Consider the following 20423-nt stretch of genomic DNA (forward strand, 5'->3'; position numbering starts at 1 on the left):
GACACCCGAGCGATCAACATGACGGGCCAGCTAGATTCTGACTCGACACCGCAGAGAAAACGCATTGCCGTCGCAGTAAGACCCCATACAGCCCCTGAAGCCTCTTTCTCATTTTTTTTGTTGTCTTTTTTTTTTCCTTTCTTTTTTTCCCGACACCTTCCGCGTTTTTTATCATATTCCTCACGGACACATCTGCCTCTTCTTCGCCCCCGTTACTCCAAGAAGATTGACCTTCTCGAGGATGCTAGCTCACCGGCTGATCAACCCTTGCTTTGTCATTCTGTGTTTAGTGCGGTCGTTGTCGCAAGCGAAAGATTCGGTGTAGTGGTGACCCTGGTCAAGGCCAGCCATGCTCCAACTGCAAGAATGCAGGGGTAGATCAGTGCCAGTTTCTCCGGGTAAGGTTAACTCTCTCCTCCTCTCCGGGGTTGTACCATACAGCACCAGGCCCTCCCAACATCGTTCCCCCGCCCCCCCCCCCCCTTTTTTTTTTTTTTCCCAGCCTGAAGATTGGCAACGAGACGTGATCTTTTAACTGATATCCGGACCCCGGGCAGGTATCCTCGCGAGAAGCGCCCCTGCGCCATGACAGCGCCGATTTCGTGTACAGCGTCGGGGATGCTCGGGTGTATGCGAATCGGACGCCGGTCACACACGGGGTTCCATACCCAAGCGACGTGCCCGCGCTGGGCTCGGGCGATGTTCTGGCGTCTTCTTATCGCGGCGGGTCAACATACCCCTATACGGCGGCGACCAAGGCCTACTACCCGGCCACGCACGCGTACGGCACCCCCTACCCAGACGACTTCGACTTTGGCCTCGGCGTGTCATCGTCTCCGGTCATGCACCCAGAAACCGTTGGCATGATGTCCGGACCCTGGGGTTCCTCGACCCGCCCGAAGCCGCAGCCCTTTGGCAGCATTTACCTGGACTCTCCCGAGGGAGCAGCCTTCGGCGGCTACGGCGGCGCTGGCTTGTTGCACCGCCCGTCGCCCTCGGCGAGCTCGGACTCGCCCAGCTTCTCCTTCTCGGGCGTTGCTACACCTCTCCCGCTCTCGACCACCCCCGGCCCGGACCGGATGCTGCCCAATCCGGCCGCGCGGTCCTCGACCCTGCCGCATCCGGGCCCGGCCAAGCCCTCAACACCTGCATCCGCCTCGACAACAACGACACTCGTCGACGTGGCCACGGCGGCCAGCTACGCGGGCGGGTTTCCGACCCCCGGCCTCCCGTTCTGCTCTAGCGGCAGCATGTCGAGTCAGCTCTCCTCTTCCTCTCGCTCCAACTCGGACGGCTACTCCGGGCAGGAGAGCATCTTTAGCGAACAGGAACGTAGTATCCAGAGCCAGGGCCCGGCCTTCGACATGGCCGGCTATACCGCCTTACCCCGCCGCAGTTCCGGGCCCGGCTCAGGGGCGGGAGTGTCCATGGCCAGTCACCACGCCTACGTTTCTGGCGCAGGCGCCCATGACGCCGCGGGAACCCACCACCACCATCACCAATACCAACGCCAACACTCTCCGCAGAACCCGCTCCCAACGGCGTACGTGACAGAAGATCCGCCATCGAGCCCCGTCGCCAACCGCCACGGCCAGGCTCTGCTATCCGGCGGCGACAGCACCAGCCACGCCGTTGTCGCCCACTCGGTGGACGACCGCCACATTGCCGTTGCCAGTCGTCAATGACACTTGCGCACGCTCTACGCGCGGCCTCTGCAGAGGGCGAAGACGGGACACCTGCTAGTACCTTGGAAGCCATGTTCGCCAGTAACGAAAAGGAAGGGAAAAAGAAAGAAAAAAAAACCCTAAAGAAGGGGAGGAGGAGGGGGAAAAGATGTTTGACCCCTGACTCGACATTCAAAACTTCAAAACCACGAAATCGAGGCCTTGAGGGCTCCAGGAAAGTGGTGAGGGATGAAGTGAATTGGGCCGTGTGTTTTGTTACATTGCATGCAGACGCAGACTCAATTGCGGATTCCCCCGCCCTGACGATCCGCGAGTCAACATGCGGGAGATTCGGCTCGCGACGCCCCGTCGTTTCGTGGTGCCTTGCCTGTCCGAGCTACCCAGCCTTCAAGCCACAGTCGGGCGAATACACCGTCGGGGGTGACACAGCGTGCCGGTAAGCACCCACGCGGACATCGACACGATGTTCAGCTTGCCGACAACGTGGCCTCCTCTCTTCTCGCCCCCCCCCCCCCCCCCTTTTTTTTTTTTCTCCCCGGACCTGGCGGGAGAGATATGGGGTGGCCTCGGCGCTGCCCTGGCATAACAGGAACGGAACGGGATCTTCTTGTCCTACATGCCCTCGCTGGCGACACTCGGGCCGAACGGGCTAGCATTGTTGATTTCCCATAATCACATCACGACCAACACATAATTAGACGTCTCACCATTGCCTCCTTGTTTCTGTCGTCTCGGATCCTCGGGGGATCTAGCTCAGTGTGCATGTATCTTTCCGGGCCAGAAAAACATTTCCCACGGCGGTTTCAGGTTGTATTAGTTGTATTATGTGTGCTTCTTTTTCTTTTACCGGCTCGTTGTTGGCTGTTGTTTCCTATCCAGCTTCTCATGTTTCACTTATTAATTACTCCCCTAGAGCCCTGTGTCACACTAGGTGCTGAGGTGTACATGGCAATGGTACCTCAGCGAAGGTAGACGAGAAGGTATAATCTACTGCTTTACAAAATCGCCTCATGAGGTCCACTCTCTGCTATGATTTGGTTCGCAGTCTAGTTAATAATAATATGCGTGTTGACATCTTGATCTCCTCAGTAATAGCTAATTAGGCTCCTCCAGCTTTTCAGACCGCAAGCAATTATACGGCGGTTATATCGTCCCAGCCCCCAAAGGAATATCACGTCCCGACATCACAGCAGTGGCTCGGACCATGTTCAGTAATTAATTAGTGCTCTCAGGGCGGAAAGATATCTTGAGTGTTTTCAAGATCGCACAACATCTCCACAAGCAGCCAGAGTAACAGTGTGCATTTTAGAAACCCTGACATATTAACAGAAACATGAAGGAAGGAACATATATGTATATATATATGTATGAGATGCGAGACGTTTCCGGATGTGCGAGGTCAATTGCCAAACTGTGCGAGAATCATAGTACAGTACCAGTCGGTGATTCCAGAGGCCAGGAAAGGCCCATTCGATAGGACAGCTTGGCACCCTCCTTACGGTAATTACTAGGTATTATTATTATTATTAGCCTGCAGAGGAGGGCCCCCCATCATCCACCAAACCTCCACAGAGACATGGGCAGTACAAGAGGCTTCAGTCTTACAACGCATTCCTTTCACTTAATAATCCTAAGACGCAGCCAAGGGCAGATTTCGCGATGTCCTTAGCCAAAGCCGAGGATCACCCCCAAGTTTCCCGGTTTTGCTGGCAAAACCTGCAGGTGGACCCTGCCCCAGACTTTCCAGCCGCCGAGCTGCTCCGTGAAGAGACGGTGCAGGAAACCATCTACAAGCGTGTCTTCGGCGAGGAGGTACCGCTGCGGCCGCCACGCCGATACCGGGTCAGAGTTTTGAAGCAGCTGATCTCGAGGATCGAGGGCGCCATCGAGGATTGGGACGTCCACGTGAGTTAATTATGACGGGACTCTGTGACCCCGACTTGTCCACAAGGCTAATTAGGGGCTTAATTACACGCTGAGACGCCAACATAGGGCATCTCGGACAACCTCACCTCGGCTCTCTCGCGCCTGCTCTCAGAACCGCTGCCCTCGGAGACCGAAGCTGCGCAACAGAGGGACTACGTGGTCTATCACCTCTCGCTTCTTCTTCCGACCCAGCCAACGGCGGCTGACGACAATAACAGCTCGCCGCGCATCAACCTCCTCGAATCTCGCTCGCTCATCTCGGCGTCCGGCACCACAGGCCTGCGCACCTGGGAGGCAGCTCTCCACCTGGGCCAATATCTCTGTGCCGACCCGTCACCCGCCAGGAACAAGCGCGTTCTCGAACTTGGCGCCGGGACGGGCTATCTGGCAGTGCTCTGCGCAAAGTACCTCGGGTCGAGCCATGTCATCGCATCGGACGGGTCGGCCGAGGTTGTCAACCACCTGGCCGACAGCTTCTTCCTCAACGGCCTGCAGGGCTCGACTCGAGCTACCGCGATGCAGCTGCGATGGGGCCACGCCCTGGTCGGCACCGAGCTGGACGGGGCGTTGGGGAACGTGGACACGGTCCTGGGCGCCGACATCACCTACGACGCGAGCGTGATTCCGGCTCTGGTCGCGACCCTGGAGGACCTGGCCGCCCTCTTCCCGGGCCTGACCGTCCTCATTGCCGCCACGGAACGCAACAGGGTGACCTTCGAGAGCTTCCTGGACGTGTGCGGGAAACGGGGCTTCAGAGTGACCCACGAGCCCTTCCCCGTGCCGCCGAGGAGCGAGCAAAACGGACCATTCTATAGCGACGCAACTCCCATACACATATGCAGACTGGACAAGTAATTAACGGGTCTTCAGTGTGTCGGTCTTCCTTTTGGGTTGGTCGCTTTTCTCCCTTGTTCTTTTCAGTCCATGTGAGAACGTTCTGTGCAAGGATTCGCAAACCTGCACGTTGAATTTTTATTTCATTCCTTGATCATCTTTTTGTTTTCTTATCGGCAAGTCGATTGGGGTTGGTCGCCGAGCGGCAAAGATCGGGGGGCATGTGGGGGGTTTTGCCAATTTGCCGCCTGACTTCTGAGGCCAAATATGGATGATTAGGGCTCGCGCACAATTAGCCAATCGGGGCCGGAATTTTTTTTGAGCTCCACCCTTGGGCGGCACCCTGCAAAAATCACCACCAGAAGGAAAATCCCACCTCGAACTCCGGATATCGAGCTCGTGGAAGTTATCGCCAACATCGACAGCCATCAAACCGCCAAGATGGCCGACTCCGACTCCCCCGTCACGCTGCGCACGCGCAAGTTCATTCGCAACCCTCTGCTTTCTCGCAAGCAGATGGTCGTGTGAGTTCCCCCCTTTTTTTCCAGAGCTTCCCGCCAACCTCGCCCTGTCCGCGCCCTGTCCCGCGGTCTCTCTCTCCCACCCCTCAGCACGACGTACGACGGACCTGCCGCTGCATGGCAAATACGGGGGATGGCGATGCATTTGAGTGCACTTGGCCGTCAGACGAATATTTGCTTCAAACACGGAACCAATGGATGATTGGATGGATGGAAGCGGATGCTGACTGGTCCCCTTCTTTGCACGCAGTGACATCCTCCACCCCAACCGTCCCAACATCTCCAAGGATGAGCTCCGCGAAAAGCTTGCCACCATGTACAAGGCGCAGAAGGACCAGGTTAGCGTCTTCGGCCTCCGCACCCAGTTCGGTGGCGGCAAGACCACCGGCTTTGCCCTCATCTACGACTCCCCCGAGGCCATGAAGAAGTTCGAGCCTCACTACAGGCTGGTCCGTGTCGGCCTGGCCGCCAAGGTCGAGAAGGCCAGCAGGCAGCAGCGTACGTCCCCTCCGGCGATACAAACCCTTGGCAGATCGATCGAGGACGGAGGAAGTCTGGGTCGATTGGACACACGACCGATTGCTGACGCTTTTTTCTTCTTATCACAACAGGCAAGCAGCGCAAGAACCGGCAGAAGACCCTCCGGGGTACGGCGAAGGTCAAGGGCGCCAAGTCCAAGAAGGAGAAATGAGCGGCGAGCGTTTTTCTTTGGCGTCGTCTGTTATACCGGGTATTTTGGCGGGTGGGACGATGGCTGTGGCTTTGTGCATTACCCTGAACTGCTTGTTGCATCCGGCCGATATGATGCCGTGAGCATGCAACTGGAATCCACGATGATGGGGGCGTGACGGTCCGGGGCTCGATGATTCTGGCAGAACCATAGCATTCAATACAGGGCGTCGTCGGTTACCAAGTCAAGCCAGGGTTCAGGTGTGACGGTTATGGAAAAATCGCGTCCGTGACGTGGCGATGGGCGCTTTTTTATTTGGTTCTGCCATGATGTCTCGAGAGAGGGAGAGCGTGGAGGCTAAGCCAAGTTCGCCATCAAACGCCTGTCATATAGGGGGTATTCTGACGCGTCAAAAGCACGCCGGACTCGGATTTTTTTCCCAAACGGTCCACCCCAACAGCACCAAGAGCGAAGATCGCAGGGAACGACCGCCCTTCGGCCGACTGTCCATTACCACCTCCCCCCGAGCACTGCTTCTGTCAACTTTACAAGACACTTGACGTGCCGGGAGCAGTGACAACCACAACTATACGCCATTCTGTGGTGAGAATATCTTTGCTGCAGAACGCTGAACCATGACAGGCGCTACGGTACACGCTCGCCACCCCACGGCATCGGACAAACTCCAGAGCTGTGTGGACCCTCGGGAAGTGCCACTTTGTTCTAAACCTACATGAATACACACACTACGCGCAATTCATGTTGCAATCCGTTTAGTTTCACGTACTAGATGAAGCTTCCTACGGTGGGAGATTTGAGCCATTCAAGTGACGACGTGCTTAGTCCGTCGCTAGGCAAAAACCACGAGAGGGAGGAGACATGGGACAGATTGTACGCTTCATGCAACAAGATGCCGGGCATGTGGGCGAATGTGTCCTTGGACTTTGGTTCAGGCGTCCTTGAACGCCCCCATTCGGAGACCCAAGGGGACAGCTTCGCATCTTCCTCAAAGCCAGACAAGTCCGAAAGCCTCAGCTGCTTTTTTTAAATGAGTCAATCATGCAGAGTTAACGTCTCTTGTTTTATATTCGCGGGCCCCTTGGGACCCAGCAATCTCCTCATACACCCCAGGTTGCGGAGGAGGCCCGTTCCCCCGGGGATTGACATACATGCCTAGCCCTCGGAAGTCGCCTGTCCTGGTCCAATATCGAACCTTACATGAGCTGCTCGGGTATAAAGAGATTGTTAGGCTGCTGCAGACGCAGTTCCCGACGACGATCGCAGTCATCATTATCATGTAACACCGACGAAAAAAAGAACGGACCACATGCATCAGACCATGTTCCTCGCCAGAACCCTTTTTTTCGCCCTCAACAAAGAATTCAGCGCCAGCGTTGTACGCTTATCGACGGTTTGCTGGGGTTGCGATGACGAAATCCTCTTTGGCGCCGAGTCTCGGGTTGTTGAAGACGCCGGTACGCTGACGCCGCGGGGCGCGCGTGCTTTCGTGACCCAGCCTGGGCCGGTCGGCATGTCGGGGTCCTCATATGTCTCATCGATGCTATCTTCGGCGTAGTGCTCCTCGAGCTCCGACTCCGAGCTACTACTCGAGGGTGACGCCACCTGGGAGCCCTCAGGGACGGATTGTGAGCTGCTTTCGCGCCTGGTCTTGCTAGAACTGCTGCGAGTGACTCGGGTCGGACTGGGAGATACTCCCTCGGTCTTGACGAGAGCCGTCGAGGTCGACTTGGAGTCGTCCTTCTTCCCGCTCGGCTTTCTCAGCGTTTTCGATGCTGGCTTGTCGAAGGGTTTGCCGTATAGTCTCCGAGCGAGCTTGGACGATGGTTCCGCACTCCCGTCCTCGGAAAGATTGGCGTCGCTTGTCCCGGGCGTCTTGATAGTAGTAGACATGGCAGCGCTCTTTGAGGGTGCTTTGGAGGGATTGGTAGTGCGCGTGTTCCACACATCGCTCAGAGATGGGAACGAGGAATCGGATGAGCTCGAGTCGGAATCGTCTCGAACGTCATCATCGTCAATCTTGTCCGCCGGGCTGTTGCCATCCTCGCTGCGACGGCCCAGCGTCGAATGTGAGCCGGTCGCCGGATCATCAGGATCGTGAATTGGATTCTCGCCAAGCTCGATGCTGAACTCGGGATCTATCTGCCTCCCGCTTTGGAGGCTCCCTGCCTCACTGGGCGGAAGGTCCAACTTGGGGTGGGCAACTCGGCCTTCATCGGCTGCCTCTGAGGTGCAATCTGAAAAGCCGTGGAAGGGTTCAAGCACAACAGTTGGCTGAGATTCGACATTGTTTGATGTGCTTTGTGACGGTAGTCTCGGACTGCCGCCACCCTGCCCTTGCAAGACTTCAGAGTGAAGGGTGGCGTCCTGGGCCATCTCTTCCAACTGTCGAGACGGACTGCTCAGGTCCAACCTTCCGTGGTCGGTAACGGAAGGGTCGACGTCTTTCCGAAAGCCTGCGTCATTGATGAGGAGACTAATCTCGTGCCGACGGTCTTCGGAAATTGAGTTATCGATGGGCTCTTGAACAGCAGGACTTTCAGACCCGGTGCGCCGGTCACCCCCCTGTCGAGTGTCCGTATCTTCCTGTCGACTCTCGGCTTCGTTACTCTTCGGGCCTGTTTCATCGGGCGTCCCGGATGCTCTGTTACGAGCTGGTTCTAGCCCGTTGGACTGCACAGTATCCGGGGGTTCAGGACGCTCTGTTGCGGTGGTAGACGGCTGCTCCAATGTAGTGCTTGTATCGGCTCCTTCGATGGCATACTGAAGAATGCGTGGCTCGATCAGATTCGCGAAATCCAAGGTCCGATATCCTTGTTCAGCCGCGTCGTCACCCTCGTCGTCCAGACCAGGCAGTTCGAACTTGTCATATATCCGGTTCCCGTCATCGTCGAACATCTTTTCATTGCGGTCGAGGTTCCTGTCACGCTTAGCGAGGCGCACCTCGATGGTATTGTCGTCGTTCACGTTGACAACGATGCCCGTAAGAGAGGATACCTGGGGCTGCCAGTTTGTGGCCTTGGAGAGCAGCCATTGTTTCCACGTCAGAATCATCCCCGGAACAGCCTTGCCAGGTTCCAGAGTCGGCAAAGCTGAAACGTCCGCTGGAAGAGGCGGCAAGTCATTCTCATCCTCGGCGTTCTGAGCTGATGGCTTTTCCTTCTCCGGCTGGCCTCCCTCATCGTCGTCATAGTTGAGGACTGTGTCGTCGAAGCCAGCATCATCATCATAGTTGGTATAAGATTCGTCATTACCATTATGAGCAGCCGAATCCAAGAAGTCACCGCCGTACTTCCTCCTCTTTGTGCTAGATTGGCTGCCTTGGTCCAGATACTCTTGTTGATCGCGCTGTTTGCGTTTTGATCGTCCACCCCGCTTGCTTTTGTCCCCGTAGGAGTATTGCTGTTGAGGATCCCATCGTTGGACAAAAGGGAACGGGGGCTCGCTCAGCTCAACTCCATCATGGCAGCATTCCACAGCGCGGTAGACTATTTTGCTCCGCCATGCCTCCGACTCGTCTTTTTCGACGGATTTATCGCTGGATTGTCGACTAGACTCTTGCGGAGATGTTCTCCTTGCACCATCATCGGCCTGTTTTTTGGAAGTCACGTCAAAGGCAGGTGAGTCCCTGGCCGCGGACCATGATTGAGAGGTGCTGTCGCCCTTCTCACGGACGGCCACGCCATCAGTGCCACGACTGGAAGGCGTTTCCTGCAACATGCCGAGTTTTTGAAGCAATGCAGCTTTCTTAGCGGCTACCGAATCGGCAAGATCTCGATCCTTTGGTGCTGACGAGGTTTCAAGCTCCCCGGCGGATAATAACTGCTCGCCTCTGGCAGCAGCCCTCTGTGCAGCACGAGCAGCTCTCCTTCGAGCATTCCTTTTTTGCGTAGCAGTTTTCCCTTGCCCCGGTGGGACTGGCTTTTGAGGCCCTGCCGAACCTTTCTCCCCCCCACGGCGCGCGTCTTCAGAGCGAGGCTTTTGAAGGGATACGCCCAAAGGAGCGGACTTCTGGATGGCAATGTTGCCTTCTTTTCGGGCCGAAAGTGCTTCGAAAGCGCCATCCACGCTGCTGTCGGATGATTCGTCGTCGCTGGACGAATTTGAGTCGTCGCTTTCTTTGCTACTCGCTGAACTGCTGCCAGATTCATGATCGACGCCTTCGCCATCGTCTGTGTTCTCACTAAGGTCGGCATCAGCGTCGCTGACGCTGCTGTCATCGCTGCTGTCATCGCTGCTGCCATCGCTGCTGCCGTCGCTGCTCTCCTCACTACTCTTCTCGCTGCTCTCCTCGCTGCTGTCGTCCTTATCGCTCTCACTGGTATCGGTTTCACTCTCCTCCTCGCTCTCGTCCTCGCTTTTGCTGTTACTGTCGCTATCGAGCCGAGAAGGCTTGACTTGGCCAGGGAGGATTGCACGCCTGTCTGTAGGAAATTTAGAGGATGCGACCTCGGGACCACTATCACTTTCGCTGTCATGCTCGCTACTGCTCTCATCCTTGCCCTCGAGTTCATGTTTTTCAGCGGATGAGCATGGTGGTGGCTCCTGGCGAGCTCGAACCTGACCCTCGTCGTCAAACCTCGTGTGGACCGGGGACTTCACAGCGAGGCCGGACTTGCGCATGGCTTTAGCCATTTGGGCAGCGGCTGTTCCCGCGAGGACGGAACCGCTGGGAAAACCGTGCTGATCGTAGTGTTTGACTATGGAAGCCACCGATTCTGCCTCGCTCTCCCCGGACGCGTCGTTGGCCGTCGCAGCAGCAGCCCTGGAAGTGGAAGGATTGAGATGGGAAAGCATGGCGTCCAGTGACATGAGCGGCTCATATTGTGTTCGCAAGTAAGAGTACGCCGACTTCGCATCTCCGTTTTGCTGAGTTAAGGCCCTCTCGCACGCGTCGAACTGCGCGGTTGGAAAAGCAGCTCGCAGCGCGGATATTTTGTCGAGTGTCTGCAAATCCAACCGGGCGGACCGCCTCGGTGCAGACGGTTGCGCAGCCTTGACAATATCCTTATTAGCATTTGGAGTTTCTTCTTGCAGCTGCTCATTGTCCGCTTGCAGATCCCGAAGTTCGTCTTCCAGCTCGGAGCTGTCAATTTCCCTTTCTGGCCCGATGTCGTCCTCGCCTTCGTCAGTCTCATCAGCCGTGAAATCCCTATCTGCGTCTTCTTCGTCTCCGTCAGACCCTTCATCCTTGGCGTTATCAGGGGCACGGATGCGAACACGTCGGCCGGCTGCTTGATTTTCACCGTGCTCAGTAAGGAGTAGCCTTGGTCCATCATCGTCTTCGCTGGAGTCGTCTCCGTACGTCAATCTCCTGCGTTTGAGCGGCGGAATGTCTACAGGGGGTCGATCCCTAGGGGTTTTGAGCCGGGGTCGGCCAAAGGCGACGCCGTCGATTAGATGCTTGCCGTCCGTCGAGATCTGATCGCGGCCAGCTAGCCGGCGTTTGCGGCGATCGTTGGTGTTCAGAGCCCGGATACTGCCGAGAACGGAGGTTAGTACAAGAAGAAGGAAACAAGGAAGGAAGGAAAAAAGAATGCGATGGTAAGGGTCTGGATCAAACTCACAATACTACTTCGTCGTTTTTCAAGATCGCAGACAGGTGCTGAAAGTGCAGGCAGTCAAAGGCGTGGCCGCCGGGCTCGCGAAGTTGGACGGTGTAATCCTCTAGGCCCCAGTCATTGCTTTCGAGCGGGATGATCTCGTTCACCTGCTCCAGCAGATTTGCGATGGTCGGGTCATTATCCAACGACACTGCGAAGACGACCCGCACCTCTGGGAGTGCGTGCCGCTGCACGACCAGGCGGAGACGGAGGCTATTGGCGTCGCGCATTTCGAGATACTCCTTGACAAAGCGAGGGCGGTGCGCTTCTCCGCTTGCGATGGGCTCAAGTGGCCAGTGCGATGCCACCAGCTCGATGCTGCCGATCACAGACCATACGTAGGTTGATTGAGAAGATGTCCCGGGGCCAAATTGTTGTTCTGCTTGGGGCGGGAGCTGTAATGGGTGTCGATGGACTGCCGACGCGTGGGGAGACTTTTTGGATGAGCGCCTCCTTATCGGCGCCGTGAGCTTCATTTAAACGGAACGTTAGTTATCGGGATCTCGTGGGCTATAACATCACAGGGCCGGAGAGACAAACCCTAACCCTGAATCTTGAGAATCGTCGTCGGAGCGCAACAGATCCAAGAAGGGTGGCTACAATGGGGTGTGATGATCCCTACTGCGTAGAATAACAAAGCTGGGACAATCAGTTATGAAAATCGTTCTGATATGCTGGAAGTGCTCGAATACGGCCACTTGTGTCATTCCCCCCCCCTTCCCCTTCCCCTCTCTACAAGTAGACTAACGATCGTTAGTAGGACGAAAAGTTGAAGCTGTTCGGCTGTTCGCTCCTGGGAGCAATATGCCCCAAGAACGCGCCGAGTCTATGGTAAATGGTATCTAAGAACGAGGTACAGATGACGGGATGTACAGATAATATACAAACGAGGTCAATGTACGAGCGGGCTCAACGTGGAAGGCTTGCCAAGTCCAGCATGTGACCCATCTTCTCGATCTGACACCAGGGTTCAAATGTTAGCCCCGGAATGGGCTTGTGATGGCATGCTCGGGGGGGTTCGAGAGAACATCGTACCTTGGTCTTCAAGTAGCCTTCCACCTCGGGCGTTCTGAAGCCCCCTTTCCCCTTCCAAGACAGCGGCACCATTGCGACTCTTTCCTTGACGACGATTTCGCGGTGAGGGCCTTCGACGGCGCGAATCTTGTCTGGGTTGTTGGTCAGGAGCCGGATCTCTTTCTGCCCAAGATCGAGCAGCATGGCGGTGGCCAGACCGTAGCTCCGCGCATCGGCCGGATGGCGCAGGAGCAGGTTCGCCTCGACCGTGTCGGATCCCAGGTCCTGGAGATTATACGCCTTGAGCTTCTCGCCCAGGCCGATACCGCGACCTTCCTGCCTCAGGTAGATGATGATCCCGCCCGCCTTGTTGCCGGGGAGAGACATCAACCTCGCCGCCTCGTCGAGCTGCTCGCCGCAGTCGCAACGCGCCGACCAGACCGTCTCTCCCGTGTAGCACTCGCTGTGTATCCTCACCAGCGGCGGCCCATAGTCCGGGCGCGCCGCACCGGATTGGCCGTCGGACGCCGTTTCCGGCAGCCCGCTGGTGGTCCTCCCGGGATAGAGACGGCCGGTGTAGGCGCCTCTCACGAGGCGGTCCATCTCGGTCTCTCCCTCCCTCACGGCGTCGAGGGACTTGCTCCGGATGTTGCTGCCAAACACAATGGCCAGATGCTCCTTGTTGTCCACATTGTTCTTGTAGAGATGCAGGAACATCTCGGCCCCGGTAGTTGTCGGGATGCGCGCGCGCACTATGCACTCAACCTCTGGTAATGTTTCGAGCAGCCGCGGATGCTTGGTACCACACCCGCCTGTCGGGATCGAGCTGTCCACGGGGATGCCCCGCGGTTCGGAAGAGGGGACGGCGGGTCCAGCGCCGCTCGGCGTGCTCGTTCCAGGCGTGGCGGGTGGTGTGAAGGCGGGGGAGAGCAGGGAGGGGGGCGGTGGTTGCGTCAATGGCGTGGACGCTTGCGCGGGCGTAGGTTGTGTTGCGTCCGAGCCGTCTGCATCCTCGGCCACCGTCTCAGGGGCGGAGTGGTTGCCCGTCGAGAGTGAGAAGTCGGCATGCTCCAGTTCGCCGTCGCTGTGCGACGTGCTGCTGTGCGCTTCCGGCCTGGGCGAGTAAAATGACGGAAGCCGGGCCCCGTCCGACTGCGTTTGTCCCAACTCGGAAGCAGGCATCGTTTTTTGGGCGGGAGGAAGCGTTGCAACACGCACTATCGCCAAGGTGGACTCGGCGCAATCTGGAGGTTCGGCCCGCGAAGGACGGGATCCGGGCTGAATCTGCGCAAAGGCTGACCCTGCGATGGTGGGAAAATGTAAAAATGTGAAGTTATAGGCATATAGGACTCAGGGATGACATGGAAATTGCAGAGGCATGTGGGATTTCAGCGTTTGGCATGCAGTGGTCGGATCTCTCGCCTGTCTGATGTGATCCCGCCGGAGGTGTTTCGGTCTCTGGGGAAGGGCCCGGCCCCCACCTGCCCCGCATCATGCCTTGCCACGTCTCCCGCGCGCCGAGGAAGAACTTCGGGTCTTTGTGGCGGGAGATTCCACTGAGTAAGCATTGGCCAACCACTGGACTCCAGATCGGTAATCCGTAACAGGTATCTAAGGTAAATTTACCCTGTGCACGGAGCAGAACCTGAACTTCCCTCCTCTTACTCGAGTAGTCACCCTACTCCAATCGGCGGCTTTTCAACTCGCAAAGTCTTTATAATAGTGCATACACCTGCATTTTGTATCTCGCTAGTGTAAAGACGACCACACGCGGACAAAGAAAGAGAGAGAGAAATCCCAATTGCCCGATGGCTCTCGGAGCAAATGCTGAACAGCAGTCCGCATCTTAATTTGAGGACGGCAGCGAAGGACTACACTGCGCCGTAGTGACCAAGGCAAGAAACACGAATCGTATATTAACGGCGAATCAAAATGGATTGTAGGCCATTTCGCTACCGGGTTGCGTGCTCGTCCGAGTCTGGTGCCAATCGATTGCGAACCCCCGGAATCGCGGGATGATTCCTACAGCCGCCGAAGGCCCCGGGGGGTGGGGGGTCTGGACGGGACGTGCATAACTTCGAATTTCTAGAATATTGCGGTTTGGGTTCCCTTCAGCCCTGCGAGCGCGCACCCTTCTCGAACCGCACCCTTCACCGGTTCCACACGCGGAAGACATGGGTGGAAATGTGTACCTGACGGTTGCCCCTTTGGGACAGTGGAGAGGCGGATGTTCGGATAACCATCCGGAGCCGCAGTGTCGACCAAGATCTTGGCTTACCATCGATACCAACATGCGGACTCGTCCCTCAGTCATGGAGCCTTGGCTCGCGGAGCCTCCGTGCGAAGCGGCTATCCCGTCCTGCCAGCGGAGGATCTCGTACCGCTTCCGCGAACTGTGAATGTCCTGGGTATAAGAGCATGGCGCGACCTTGGCTCGTCAGGGACGGGGAGGAAGAGGGCTTGGGGTCGCGTTCGTTTGGAGATTGCTGAGCTCTGAGCCTTCGGTCCTTGGATCCCTGCGGTCCCCGGTCTCCTCTCTCTCTCTGTCTGTCTGTCTCTCTCTCTTCTTCCCACGGTCGTTCCAAAGACGCCTACCCTTCCTCGCTCTCCTTTCCCTCGCACGCCTCAGACAACTGCACCATGCGCGTCTCGAGTTTGGTCGCGGCCCTCGCTACCGGTGGTCTTGTCGCCGCCGCGCCTAAGCCCAAGGGGCCGTCGCCCCCTGGGGCCGTGGACGCGAACCCTTTCAAGGGCAAGACGCAGTTCGTCAACCCGGCATGGGCGGCCAAGCTGGAACAGACCAAAAAGGCGTTCCTGGCCAGAAACGACACCGTCAACGCCGCCAAGACGGAGAAGGTCCAGCAGACCAGCTCGTTCGTCTGGGTCTCGAGGATCGCCGAGCTCTCCAACATCGACGACGCCATCGCGGCTGCCCGCAAGGCGCAGAAGGAGACGCGCAGGAGGCAGATCGTCGGCCTAGTGCTCTACAACCTTCCGGACCGCGACTGCAGCGCCGGCGAGAGCGCCGGCGAGCTCAGCAGCGACAAGAACGGGCTCGAGATCTACAAGACCGAGTTCGTCAAGCCCTTCGCCGACAAGGTGGCCGCCGCAAAGGACCTCGACTTCGCCATCGTCCTGGAGCCCGACTCGCTGGCCAACCTGGTCACCAACCTGGGCATCGAGTTCTGCGCCAACGCCGCGCCGGTCTACCGCGAGGGCATCGCCTATGCCATCTCCAGCCTTCAGCAGCCGAACGTGCACTTGTACATCGATGCTGCCCACGGCGGCTGGCTCGGCTGGGACGACAACCTGCCGCTGGCCGCCAAGGAGTTTGCCGAGGTGGTCAAGCTTGCCGGCGAGGGCAAGAAAATCCGCGGCTTCGTCACCAACGTGTCCAACTACAACCCCTTCCACGCCGTCGTGCGCGAGAACTTTACCGAGTGGAGCAACTCGTGGGATGAGTCTCACTACGCCTCCTCGCTCACACCCTTCCTCGAGAAAGAGGGGCTGCCGGCACGGTTCATCGTCGACCAGGGTCGCGTTGCCCTCCCGGGAGCCCGCAAGGAGTGGTGAGTTTCGAACCAGATTGACCCTCGACCGATGCGACCGAGATTGCTGACGATTGAATTGTGTTTCCCGTCCCCCAGGGGTGAATGGTGCAACGTGGCACCCGCCGGATTTGGCCCCGCGCCCACGACCAGGGTCAACAACACCGTCGTCGATGCTCTCGTCTGGGTCAAGCCTGGAGGCGAGAGCGACGGCGAGTGTGGCTTGGCTGGCGCCCCCAAGGCCGGCCAGTGGTTCGACGAATACGCCCAGATGCTGGTCGAGAATGCCCACCCGTCTGTCGTCCACAAGTGGTAGATAATTTTAGAGTCCGAGAAGGGTCTCAGATAGACCTTTGTTTTAAAACAAATACAAGGTGTCGACAGATACTGGCTTAATATTAGCCAAGCACCATGAACATGACTTGTCAACGTATTGATACATTCCTCTGCTTTCCCACACGTGCTCTAGGTCTCAGGGATCAAATGGATAGGTCGGTAATGCAAAACGACCCATTGGATATCCAGAAGAGGAAAAAAAAAAGGACATGCATGCCTTGTCTGTCATCGTGAGGAAACAAAGGAAAAACAAACGATCGTCGTGTTCCAACAAGCTTTCCAAGACCCATCCACCAACACAACCAAACGACAAGCAATACGATGGACTGCCGTTTTTCCATCTCTCAAGAGACTGACTGAACGAACAGTCGTTGAAGTCATCCTACATGGATCCGCCGCACCACCTGTTACCGTGTAAACCAAATCGTCTGTTAAAATGCATCATCTCTTAGGTATGATCATAAGTTCCGGTCACGGTCACGGATCAGGACGGTTCTTAATTCGTGTGTCGCGTTGCCGCGGCCGTATCTGGACAAGACTTCTTGTATGCTCCGAAACCGCTTTTGCCGCCCTAATCTGTAGCCTTCTTACCTGGTGGTGGCTTGAAAGACGCGGCAGGCAACACTTCGCAGGTCTGTGGCGCATCGGGCTGTGGTGATGCCCCGGAACCGGTCGTCGACTTGCTCGCGGTGTCCTCGGCTGGAAGGGGTGGAGGTGGGGGTGGGGTTGACGAGGCCTTGGAGGGTGTTGCGGCCGCGGCATCCGGCTCCGGACCGTCCACAGACATTGGACCCGCGAGCATGACTCGTGCCTTCAGCCAGACCAAAGCCATGCCGTCTTCGCCTTTGCCGACGCTGTTGAGCGGGAGGCTGATGTTCTCCGCCAGAACTGCGGGCTGTACGGCCATGACCATGGGCTGTTCGGTCTGGCCGTCTTGCGGCGGTTTCTCCTTGCCAGCTTGTGCGCGGTGCCTGCGAGATTCGACTTCGACCTGGGCGTGGCAGAGGGTGACGAGGGACGTTGACGCCTTGATCTCCTTACTCCCCATGTCCTTCCACCCGTACAGCCGGACGGGTGCCATACGCGTCCACAGCCTGCACGAGAACCTCAGGGCGTCGTCAATGAGTTCTGTCAACTTGCTCTCCAGCGTCTCTATGCCGCGAGCATCCTGATCCTGGAGCAGAAACCGTGCCGAGCCTCCGAGAAAACGGTCCTTCAGCTTCCGCGCGTAGTTTAGGCGTGATTCGACAAACGTCCGGCGGGACTCGTTGTTGCCCGCAGCAGCGACGTCCTTGATGCTGAAGCCGCCGTCGGCGAACAAGCGCATCATCTGGGCCCGCCAATGGTGTGCCGTCACCCTGGCATCGTCTCTTTGGGCTGTCCGAAACAACACGTTTGTTAGCCAAGATCTCACGATTGGGGAAAAAAAAAGGGGGGGGGGGGGGTTGAGTGGGTGGTGTAATAATTATAATGACGCTCGAAGGAGCAGGACTGACCATCAGTAAGCATGTGCACGAGTCGCTCCATGTCAGGCTTCAGGGGTAATCCAAGGCACGACGCGCTATTACCAAGCGACGGAATCATGGATGTGATCAACGGCGGGGGGAACTGGGGGCTCCGCGGGGTTTCGACCGGGCCCGGCCGTTGAGGAGCCACGTCGCCGAAGGTGCTCATGTCCATCCGGAGGGCCGGGAGACCCGGCATCGGCTTGGGAGGGACTATGCCGGGGCTCTCCAACGTACCGAGCGATGTCGCGGCGAACACCCACATCGGCGACGCGATGAGCTCGCAGCAGATAAAGTGGGCCAGCATGCCATTGAGGAGAGTCTGCAGGGCCTCTTTGCCGCCATCGAGAATTTCCGGCGGAAGGCCGCCGGCGTCGGTCATGCGCACGAAGCCCCTGACTTCGCCGCACAGCTCCTGCATCTGTACCGGATGGAGACCGCGGAGCCGACGGGGGTCCTGGTGCCCGAAGGTAGTCGCCCATCTGTTCCAGGCCGAGTCTTGACTCCCGAACCAGGCCGAGATCTCGTCATTGGACAGCATGTCGGGGAGCTTTTGCGGGTGCCTGCTGACGAGGTCCAACAGCTGCTCGCCCAGCTCCCGCATCCGGGCCTCGTACTCGACTTCCTTGCGGCGGATGCCTTCGGCCCATTGCCGTGCTCGGCGCTCGTGGTGCTGCTTCATGGCCGCAAGCTTGCGCGTCAGGTCTTGGTTCTCGGCCAACAGCTCGCGCTCGGTGCGTTGCAGCGCCGCGATGCGTTGGTACAGGCTCCGGTTCTCCTGCACCAGGTCGGCCTCCGAATTCTGGGCCGCCTGCTGGGCCATGGACTGGAGGAACAGGTTGATGCGCTCGTCTGCCAGGCGGCGCTCGCTTTCCGCGTTTCCTTTTGTGTCTCTCCCGCTCTTCAGTCTGCGCTGGGTGGATTGTGACCTCTCCCTCAGCGCACTCGGCGTGGAAGCGCTCCTGCCCCGACTCTGGTTCCTTTGGTTCGTTTGGTCCATCCGGGTCCGCCCGTCGCGGTTCTCGCGGTTGTCTTGCGATCCACGAGCTTTGCTGCTGGAGCGAGATTCTGAAATGGCAGCAACTTGGGATTGTCTGAAGGACCAGTGAACACGCTCGACGAGCTGAGCTGCCGACAGTACGCTGCCGCGTCCCAGGTCCCCGAACTCGACAATGGTGGAACTGGGAGTGTCGGGCTCCTCGTCGACCGGCTGCAAGAGATGGCCCGGGATGGGAGTCAGCGGAGGGCTGTCGGACAAACGATCGACCTGCTGCCCAGAGAGCAGCCGGCCATTCGCGTTGGATCTTGGGCTGCTGTGTGCGGGAGTGGCAGCACTGGAGTGCGAGCTGCTACGCGATGACGCCGAATCCCTCCGCAATACCATGATGGCGTCCTTTCGAGGCTCGCCCGCTGCGAGGGTGAGCGCGGGGAAGCCATCGCCGGCAGCCAGCGCTGGCGCGTCCGATCCCATTTTCGAGACCAACGTAGAAGTCGTTGTGAGAGTCATAAGAAAAAAAAAGGATTTCTCGAAGGACAAGATTTTGGTTTGGATGTAAATTGTGGTCGCCGAATCCAATACTTCTTCCCATCAGACGTAAAATATGCCCTCTTGACAACCCAGGAGACAAAACATAAAGGGGGGGGGGGGAGGAGAGACTAAAATGGGCAAAGCTCAGGTGGGAGGGCAAACATACAATAGCAGCCCGCTGGACCCCGAGTTGGGGGGAAGGCAGTCTTGCACGCAACTGACATGCGGGACTCCTGCAGACCTGCCCGTCCAGGTCTTGTTGAAGACGCAGTTGATGAGGACTCAGCCGAGCGGACGTTCCAGTCGTTCGGTACAAAGAATTAAATTTCACTGGTCCAGCTCGGCCAACAGGTCAAGGCAGCGGCAAGAAAAACGCACATACGTACAGTACGAGACTGTGCCCTCAAGAGCTGACCGGTCCATGCATGATTGGCCAGGTTGTACCAAAGAACTGGTCGAACAGTGACCTTTGGAGCAGATAGAGACACGATACCTGAACTTGATGGATGAAATCTTAGACTATGAATACCTAACTTTTCGTAATGTTCTTCTGCAAACCCTCCATTCAAGATTAGGGAGTCTGCCCCCGTTTGCATTTGCGGGCGGTGGGTTTGTCGAATGCATGAAATGCATGATATTTTGCCCTCCCACTCTCTTCGCCGCCGAGTAGCCGCCTTGCTGACCCTGTGCCGTTGCGCCATCACAATGCAGCGGAGCCAGTCCAGAGCGGCAACACGGTGGCCAAGCATTGACAAGGCTTATTTGCCAGTGCACCCCATTCGCCGGCATGAGAGCGGCTGCCCAAATGGGCAACATTACTATTTAGTAGAGAGCGCCGTAGGCGCCGCACTTTGCCATGTGCAAATTCCTGGGGAACACAAAGATGTTGACATCGTTTCCGCCTCTTGATTGCTAAATGCTATCGTGTGCAGTTAGTTCGCACGCCACACTGTCCTCGATGCATCCTCTCCTAGAGAGAGATGGTGTGATAATAAACGTCCATCAGCCAATGAGACCGGGGTGAGCATGGCAGTAAGTCACACTGAGGGGCTGGAGGGCGCTTAGCCGGCTGGCCCGTGTCCGAGTGGCTGCCGCCTTCGAGTTGGACAGCAGGTAGGGGGTGGCGTGGTTACGGCCTGACGAGTTTTCTCCCACTCGACGAAAAGATTTTAACAAAAAAAAAAGAAAAAAATCGAACAGAAAGAAGAGGTTCTGATAGCCAATTAGGTGGCCAT

General features: G+C 57.4%; 8 protein-coding genes across 8 annotated transcripts; 4 read left to right on the forward strand and 4 right to left on the reverse strand.

Annotated features, from left to right (window-relative positions):
* Positions 1-18: 18 nt before the first annotated feature.
* On the forward strand, positions 19-1685 carry P884DRAFT_280836 (uncharacterized protein; the record flags this gene model as incomplete). The annotated part of the gene is made up of 3 exons (XM_069443483.1): positions 19-75; positions 291-398; positions 558-1685. 3 exons carry the CDS (start codon positions 19-21, stop codon positions 1683-1685), a joined length of 1293 nt encoding a protein of 430 aa, XP_069293874.1.
* Positions 1686-3274: 1589 nt separating this feature from the next.
* Positions 3275-4676, forward strand: P884DRAFT_89148 (putative methyltransferase-domain-containing protein). Its single transcript, XM_069446146.1, has 2 exons — positions 3275-3590; positions 3678-4676. Exons 1-2 carry the CDS (start codon positions 3345-3347, stop codon positions 4464-4466), a joined length of 1035 nt encoding a protein of 344 aa, XP_069293875.1. The 5' UTR covers positions 3275-3344; the 3' UTR covers positions 4467-4676.
* On the forward strand, positions 4677-5796 carry P884DRAFT_89149 (40S ribosomal protein eS24). The gene is made up of 3 exons (XM_069446147.1): positions 4677-4969; positions 5217-5464; positions 5578-5796. Exons 1-3 carry the CDS (start codon positions 4887-4889, stop codon positions 5655-5657), a joined length of 411 nt encoding a protein of 136 aa, XP_069293876.1. The 5' UTR covers positions 4677-4886; the 3' UTR covers positions 5658-5796.
* Positions 5797-6620: 824 nt separating this feature from the next.
* Positions 6621-11688, reverse strand: P884DRAFT_264699 (uncharacterized protein). Its single transcript, XM_069441871.1, has 2 exons — positions 11222-11688; positions 6621-11133 (listed from the first exon to the last, which is right to left on the reverse strand). Exons 1-2 carry the CDS (start codon positions 11485-11487, stop codon positions 6969-6971), a joined length of 4431 nt encoding a protein of 1476 aa, XP_069293877.1. The 5' UTR covers positions 11488-11688; the 3' UTR covers positions 6621-6968.
* A 294-nt stretch (positions 11689-11982) lies between these two features.
* On the reverse strand, positions 11983-13702 carry P884DRAFT_287894 (GTP cyclohydrolase II-domain-containing protein). Its single transcript, XM_069443907.1, has 2 exons — positions 12293-13702; positions 11983-12214 (listed from the first exon to the last, which is right to left on the reverse strand). Exons 1-2 carry the CDS (start codon positions 13451-13453, stop codon positions 12167-12169), a joined length of 1209 nt encoding a protein of 402 aa, XP_069293878.1. The 5' UTR covers positions 13454-13702; the 3' UTR covers positions 11983-12166.
* A 1209-nt stretch (positions 13703-14911) lies between these two features.
* P884DRAFT_332654 (glycoside hydrolase family 6 protein) lies at positions 14912-16149 on the forward strand (the record flags this gene model as incomplete). The annotated part of the gene is made up of 2 exons (XM_069445801.1): positions 14912-15840; positions 15919-16149. The coding sequence occupies 2 exons, from the start codon at positions 14912-14914 to the stop codon at positions 16133-16135; spliced, it is 1146 nt and encodes a 381-aa protein (XP_069293879.1). The 3' UTR covers positions 16136-16149.
* On the reverse strand, positions 16150-16810 carry P884DRAFT_264702 (uncharacterized protein). Its single transcript, XM_069441872.1, has one exon. The coding sequence runs from the start codon at positions 16494-16496 to the stop codon at positions 16299-16301; it is 198 nt and encodes a 65-aa protein (XP_069293880.1). The 5' UTR covers positions 16497-16810; the 3' UTR covers positions 16150-16298.
* Positions 16727-19131, reverse strand: P884DRAFT_211229 (uncharacterized protein; the record flags this gene model as incomplete). The annotated part of the gene is made up of 2 exons (XM_069439072.1): positions 16727-17532; positions 17652-19131. 2 exons carry the CDS (start codon positions 19129-19131, stop codon positions 16727-16729), a joined length of 2286 nt encoding a protein of 761 aa, XP_069293881.1.
* Positions 19132-20423: the final 1292 nt, after the last annotated feature.

The sequence above is a fragment of the Thermothelomyces heterothallicus genome (genome assembly GCF_042370625.1).
Source record: "Thermothelomyces heterothallicus CBS 202.75 unplaced genomic scaffold P884_scaffold_35, whole genome shotgun sequence".
NCBI lineage: Eukaryota > Fungi > Ascomycota > Sordariomycetes > Sordariales > Chaetomiaceae > Thermothelomyces > Thermothelomyces heterothallicus.